Below are 7,658 nucleotides of genomic sequence, written 5' to 3' on the forward strand. Positions count from 1 at the left end.
ATGCGTTCCATCACCTTGCACGGCACGCTAGTGAGGCTTATAGGCCTATAGCTGCCAGGCGATAGTCGGTCACCAGTTTTGTATATTGGCGTGACAATCGCTTCCTTCCAAGCAGAGGGCCTTCGTCAAGCGACTGGCAAAACACTAGGTGGAGATGATTTGCCGGTGTGGAGGACGTTTCTTTCAGGATCCTTGGATGGACCTCGTCGGGCCCCAACGCGCAGAATGGGTTGATCTTGTGCAAGAGTTGACGAATGTCCTCCACCGTGAAGACCAAGTCGGTTAGAGGCTGTTCGTAGTTTCTCCTTGACAAGAGTGGATGTGACGAGGACGCTGGGGCTGAGTATAGACACGCATAGTGTTCTCTGTAAGCCTCAGATACCACTGTTGGGTCATTCGTCGGTTCTCCGTTTCTGTCCCTCAAGGAGAACGCAGATGGCTTATTTCTGCGGCGATGTCTCATGTACTTGAACAGTACGTTTTCGTTTTTTCGAGCGAGGTCCAGAATGGTGGCTTGTTTTCGTATGTTCCATTGGCGGATTTCCGACTTACAACGATTCCGCATTTTACGAAATGCCAGCTCATCTTCGTGTGCGTGTCAGAGTTGAACACCATAAACCGACTTGGTCTCATTACACTTCGTGCGCCCGGTTCCTGTGTGTCTCTGTGTTCATTTATTTGCGAAAACAGCGTGGCTTTGAAATCGTTAAGCATTGCTTAGCTCCATGCTTAAGCAAGTGATAGAAATCCAGCGGGCTCCCCTAGAGGTACAGAGCGAACTGAAGTTAGCTAAAATACAGCTGGGGGAACAGAGGATTCCCGAGATGAAGTCTGGGAACAGGTGGCCCCAAATGACCAGTTAACACTACCTGAAACCCTGCAAATAAATGTGCTGGTGGTATCAGGTGGTCACCTCCGAGGCCACAACCGGCCATGTCAATCACCACTGTGAGAGCCACTATATAATTACTTAAGGTAGAACCATCGTAATTTGATGTCATTCCAAGTTATTGCTAGAGGTGTGCAGGCCAATTGGAGATGTTTACAGCAACGTAGAGGACGTCGGTAAGAGGGACATGTATTTGACCCACTACTGTCGATATGACGGGAAGGTAGACAGTGAAGATTGTGTGGCGCTCCCGCCATAAGTAGCGTACACAATGGCCAGAGATTCCGCGCAATATTTTGACCAACCTCATCTTATTGCTCACTGTCTACCTGGAAGCCAGCACCGATTGGCCACTGGAGCAGCCAAGTATCTGTCGGACTTGTGCATAGGGGTACGAAGTCGTAGAATTGCGCTAACGCAGTTGTGTGATGTTTCATTTTGCACTCACTCACGGTAAGCGAAGTATGTTGACTTTTTCTCCCTCACCTTCGCTGCACAAATGGGCCAAAGTGGCTGATAAAGTATCGCTGATTAGTCGGGACCCATCGTTCGCTGACTTGGCAGAGTTTTGTACACGAGCTGCGGGATTGCAGCAAGTTTGCTTGCGCAAACGGGTTGGAAAGGTGACATTAGACGCCCTGCTGTGCCACAACCTCTACCAGCCATGCTTCTAGAAGTTGTGATCTCACGAGTGTCCTGTACAACCTGAGGCCAGACGCAGACGGCAGTCCAAGTACTTGCCTATTATGTTCACAGCATTATTCCTAATTTCCGTTTGATAGCGCAGTCTATTGATGAAAGTTACTAATTGAAGAAGATGCTTACGGGGTCATAATGTATGCCCTAATTGCATAGGAGACTCCCACATCGTTAAAGATTGCAAATGATTTGTTCGATGTGGCCAATCGAGTTGTTACATGCATCAAAATCCAGAAACAAAGCAGGGACGTCTTCGGAGGCGGAGGGTTTTGCCTTTACGCAAGTAGGCAAGGAGTTATTTATAATACACCTGGCACCCTGCAAGAAAGGTGACGGCGCGCACGTTTTTAGATGAGAGGTCCGGTATGACCTGGTAAAAAACCGCGTCGTCTGCTATCCACCATCAAGGCCACTGGTACATTAGGTGGTTCCATGGGATGCACATCCAAGGCCAATAATAGCAAGCTTTCATCAATGGACGAAAGTCAGTCGGTGGATATTGACAGGGAATTTTTCGTTGGCAATCTACTCATGCGAGCTGTCCCATCTATCAGAGAAGCGGCCAACTCTTGGCCACACCTTGACGCATTGATTGAAGACAACGTAGGAACCCTTCTTATATGTGACGTATCCGAAGCGCACTGAGTACCCGATCGGCGCCAGGGGGTAATAAGCGGCGATTTGCCATGGATACTTCTTGTTGGATAGTTCTTGTTTTGATGGGAGTCGAGGCGGGGCAGAAAGCTGTCAGTCATTGTATAACGGGGTGAAGTCAGGGCGTCCAGGAGCATTTGCAGCGGCTACACAACTCGGAAGTCACAGACGCTACAGCATCCAACGCTAGTCTCACTTTAGAGGATCAAAGACTATTGATAGCGGAAGCTGTCGTACACACTGCCAGCTTTCACTCACGTGCAAGGATAGAGCACTTCCTCTACGCGGTAACCGTTCAAGGATGATGATTGCCACGTAAATCACGATAGCGTGCTTCGCGCGTGCCTGCAGAAGTGGCACATGAAACGGGTGAGAGGTGCCCCTCAAATCGTCGTCAAATAAAAAGCAGTGACGCCTCTTACACGATCCGGTCATTAACCCAAAAAGCCAGAAAACGTTTGGGTTGTTTTCGAGTGCGCTGCCAAGTGTCATTGTGCATCTCTGAACGATCACCTCCATCAGGGCCCCGATTCAACCGGAAATCCTGTACACATTATGTTCGGCTTTTTTAAGGGTGGGTTGCAGTGGCAGTGGACATCAAAGAGATGTTCCTGCAGGCCAAAGTTGACCCGTGTGATAGAGCTTGTCTAAAATTCATTTAATGTGAAAATGGATTCTCTGAAGAACCAAATGTATTTCGATGGGCGCCACACCCGTTTGGCGCCAAATCCTCCGCCTTCTGTGCATTGTTCCCCTTGCGAAAGGCAATCAAGGACTTTGGCTCAGGTTTTGCCATCACAACCCGTCTCGCAATCCACAATAACCTATATACTGATGACTACTGAAAGTCGTTGCTGCAATCTGCAAAGGCCAATTACTTGGTTGACGGAATTAGTGCTTTCGTGTCAAAGGGAGATTTCCATGTGAGAAACTAGTCCTTCAATGATCGCGCGGTGTTGTCAGCCACTGATACAACGGAACTCACGTCTGGAGAGAGAAATATAACGACGGGCCATTGCCACCGGCGCGTGTCCTAAGGGTGCATCGGGATGGAGATTCTGATGCACTTGTAATCGCACCTAATTTACCGACGAAATCGTTGACGTACAGAGGTGTTATTTCCCGTGTATGCACACTGCATGATCCATGGTTAATACTAGGCAAGTGCTAGAGATTCTGATGCACTTGCAATCACCTCTAATTTACCGACGAAATCGTTGTCGTACAGAGGTGTTATTTCCCATGTATGCACACCGCATGATCCATGGTTAATACTAGGCAAGTTTCTACCGCATTCTCCGTGTTCTCGGTTGGGATAATCTGTTAAAAGACGTCGATAGCACTTACTGGGAGAACGGGTTGTCTAGCCTTCTTAGCTCGATAACTTGCGATTACCCAGGTGCATAAACCCTGGAGAGGTCAGTGTTGACCCACATGCCGAACTTCACGCATTTTTAATGCATCAGAAATTACATATAGCGTGGTGGCACGTGCTCACTTCCGAAGAAACGACGAAGTTTCGTAATGTTCGCTTGCCTTCTCAGAGGCCTGCTTGAGTCCGTTATAATACCAATGTTAGTGTTGACAGCTTCGTGTTTGCCAGAAAGTGTGCGGATCTGGAACGAGTACAAACAACTAATTCTAACCTACTATACTTTGAGCAGACTCTATCATTGTTCCGCACTTTTGTCTATGTAAAAAACAAGGCCTGACCGATTTATGTCATAACACGCTCCCTATGCTCACCTTGTTGTTCTTGTATTTCTCAATTCATAATTAGCATTTTGTGCATATGATCGCTCTTGATGACAAGAGGGAAGAACGTGTGTGCTATGTTTGGGCGATGAAGTTTTATGAAGGGTGATGTGACCCCACCAAGATGAAGGTGGCAACTCATTGCACGTCGGCGTTAGTCGCGAGCCTCACACGATACTCTCAGGCTACCACATGCATAAATGTTTTTTTATATTTTTATACATTTTTTCTATTTTTTAAAATATTTTTTAGAACAAACGAAAGGCGGCAATATACTTTGCAGCTTGGAATTTACCAAAATCAAACAGGTGCGCAGTTATTTTATGAAGGACAAAAGGTATTAACGAATTTAGAATCCGCCTTGTTAGAAAAAGCTGTACAAGCGAAGGCAAATACTGATCGCTATTTTCGATGAGCGGAGAATCACTAGGAACAGAAGTATTTAGTGGCACTGCAACAGTGCAAGTCTTCGAGGTAAATGGCCGCGGCAAAGATATTTTCGTTCTCCACGGGTAATGTAAGGGGCGCGGTGAGTGAGGTTTGGGTAGAAAAAAAGAGGAAGCGGGTTCGTCCGAAGGACAGACAGGTCATTGGCCACCAATAAACTACAGGTATTGCTGCAACGCATGTCATGGTTTTCAGTGCACAGTGACGCCAAATAGTTGGGGGGACAAGGCAAAGCCAAATAGCAAGAGCAAGAACGGCGTGTGCTCCAGATTTTACTATCTTGAGAGTCTTCAAGAAATAGTTGGCAATTCATTAGGTCTCGGTGAGTGCAATTAGCAGATGCCGGGCTACTGCTGACATGAATGGCGGGAAGATCAGGATTACATGAAGACTATCGTATACCGGATAGTTTTGGAGGACGGTGCTTTCTCACAAACATCCTTAGCATTTCGATCTGTGGGAGGGGCGATGGTGTCGAGTAAAGCCTTGGTGGCTATTCCATTTCACTGATCGGCCTGAGAAAATGCAAGGCTTTTGGAGCTCCTCTGTAAATGAGGCGTAAACGCGTCAAGGATTTGGCGCCGCTGGGTAGGTTGGAACTAACACAGCAGTTGGCTGTTGGAAGTTGTGGGAAAGAGCGGCAAAAACAGAGGCATTGATTTTCGTGGCAGCTAGTTGCATTGCGAGACAGGAATTCCAATCATTTGGGACATAAAGTCGGAAGCGTTACATTGGAGGCCGAGGATATTTCCTTCCAGTGCCGAAAGCAAATAAGTGTGTGTGCGCCATCCGCCATGTAACGGCCACATCCCGGCTAAATACAGCAAGCGGTCATCAGGTTCACGGTTTCGCAATTCTCCGTAGTGGTACAGAAAGAGGTTGATTGTGGGCATTCAGGGGACACACTAACGGGTAATTTCCAATGATCGCTGTCCAGACGAAATCGACTGGATAGACGTTCAAGATCCCAAAGTATAGGAGACAAAAAATTCGGATCTAGTCAGCACTTGCTCACAAAATAGAAGAATACGGAACAGAAATTGCAGGCGACTGGTGGAAACCCGAATCACATTTAGCGAAGATCTTTCGCGAGGCAAGTACAAAACTAATTTTAAGCGTATCATGGCAGGAAAAACCACACCGCTGTAATTAAGTGAGTTGGCTGGATTAATATGGATACAAAAATGCGTGCGATAAACATATAAATGATTATGGGGAATTAATTCATAACAATTCGACAATAAGAGACTTGGCCCTTGAAGTGGGTTTGCTTGGGAAACGGATAATTTATGTGGGTTTCGTATGAAATCCGCTTGCTGGCCTCCAATAACCCTTTTCATAGCATCCATGTCATTCCTACGGCACCTCTCTAGCACTATTGCTCTTGTACGGCCACTGAAAAGGTGGCTGTCTTTGTCTACACGTCATCCATTCCGTTTATCTCGACGGCAGGAGATAATGTTGACTACTATCGACATATCTTCTAACTTACCCTTCCCGAGGAAGCATGGTCTAGAGCAAATCCGTCTAAACTGGCCGCCACGCACGTGACAACTGACTCGCTCCAGGGAGCTGTACTTTCTTCGGTTTCACAGCCGCACCTACCCAAAAACTGAAGGGCCGATTTAGCCGACACCTTCAAAAACCTGCCAGAAGAGCCAACTTTGCTCATGGGTAGTGCCATTGGCTATTAGAGGCTCTAACTAACACTTAGAGCGAAAGTAAACCATCAACAGGGACACCACTTCGACCTGCGTTAATTCCTGCTTCGAACGCCTTGTTTGGCCGTTATGCACTCTACTTGGCCTATGAATCACATCCGTAGGGATCCACAGGCGGAAAAAAACATGGGCTTCGGTCTACCTCTGCGGATTCCCGTGACCAACCCAAAATATCCCGCTGCTTACAAAATTGCACATCCCAGCCCAACCTTCTGAAACATGACGCCTGTCACGAGATTATCCAGAAACAGAAGTATGTCGGCGTGACGATGTTACGGCACCGCCATACTCAGTTTGATAGCACACTATCAACTATTCCCGTTCTGATCTTCACTGCACTCTCTCATCCGCTCCTTCCCTCGCCTGAAAGTGCAAACAGACTGTTCACCTTGCGCTACCCGCTTCCGGGACGCTTTATTTCTTAGCTGCTCAACCTTTCCTTTGGATTTAACTGTCTAATTGAACTTTCAGTCTGCTCTTCCGCCAAATCACTATTTTCCGTACATGTTGCTTTCTGCTTTGCGTGTTAGCCATACTCAGTTGATAGCACACTATCAACTATTCCCGTTCTGATCTTCACTGCACTCTCTCATCCGCTCCTTCCCTCGCCTGAAAGTGCAAACAGACTGTTCACCTTGCGCTACCCGCTTCCGGGACGCTTTATTTCTTAGCTGCTGAACCTTTCCTTTGGATTTAACTGTCTAATTGAACTTTCAGTCTGCTCTTCCGCCAAATCACTATTTTCCGTACATGTTGCTTTCTGCTTTGCGTGTTAGCGCTACCTCAAATTTTCACTAAACTCCACTATAACATCGACATCAATTAGTCTCTAAAGTTTCACCGTGCACCGTGATTGATATTTCCGCTGCTACTTATCGGTATTACTAATGACTCCACTTCATCATCCTCACTCACGCCTTTTGTGACAACGGTCATAAGCTCAAAAGTCCAAGGCCACAAGACCTCAGTGGTGGTTTTATGTCTTGGTTCAGATCGTTCGGCAGGTGCACGCCAACTCTGCTGCTTATTCAGGTCCAATTTTTCCGATTCCTCTTATTTCTGCAACTCGCAGGATGCCTCTTGTTTTGCCCATCCTCGTTTTGCATCCGCGCGCCTCAATCAAATCACAAAGACATGAATTTGCTTCAGCTTGAAATGTTCCCCAAAAGGAAAAGGAGCGGTAGTAACTGTGTTTCACTCAATAAGTCGGCTTAGGCGTGACGCGTCTACATCGGATAACGCCCACTTTATTTGACACCGTCTTTTCCTCGCGCAATCACCAGTACCCATAAATCCTGTCTGTCATACTTCAACATTATCATCATGCCTAACTGTAGTCCACCTACCAGGTGGGTAGTAAACATGATCAACATTATTATCAGTTTATGTTTGTCATATACTACGCATAAAGTTGCTGAAAATCCGTCGACAGCCCACGACCGGTTTCGCCCTTCTTGGGGCTCATCAGGTAGATGCAGTCCCCGGTTTCCGTC

At 46.9% G+C, this 7,658-nt stretch overlaps 1 protein-coding gene across 1 annotated transcript in view; it reads right to left on the reverse strand.

Moving 5' to 3' along the window:
* Positions 1-3,711: 3,711 nt before the first annotated feature.
* The window catches only part of T265_09391 (hypothetical protein), a gene marked incomplete at both ends in the record, with an annotated part of 7,846 nt that continues 3,899 nt past the window's right edge, over positions 3,712-7,658 (reverse strand). The window contains one exon of the mRNA XM_009175435.1: positions 3,712-3,858. Within this exon, the coding sequence (XP_009173699.1) occupies positions 3,712-3,858 (147 nt within the window). The remainder of the gene's footprint in view (positions 3,859-7,658) is intronic.

This window comes from Opisthorchis viverrini (genome assembly GCF_000715545.1).
Source record: "Opisthorchis viverrini unplaced genomic scaffold opera_v5_272, whole genome shotgun sequence".
Taxonomy (NCBI): domain Eukaryota; kingdom Metazoa; phylum Platyhelminthes; class Trematoda; order Opisthorchiida; family Opisthorchiidae; genus Opisthorchis; species Opisthorchis viverrini.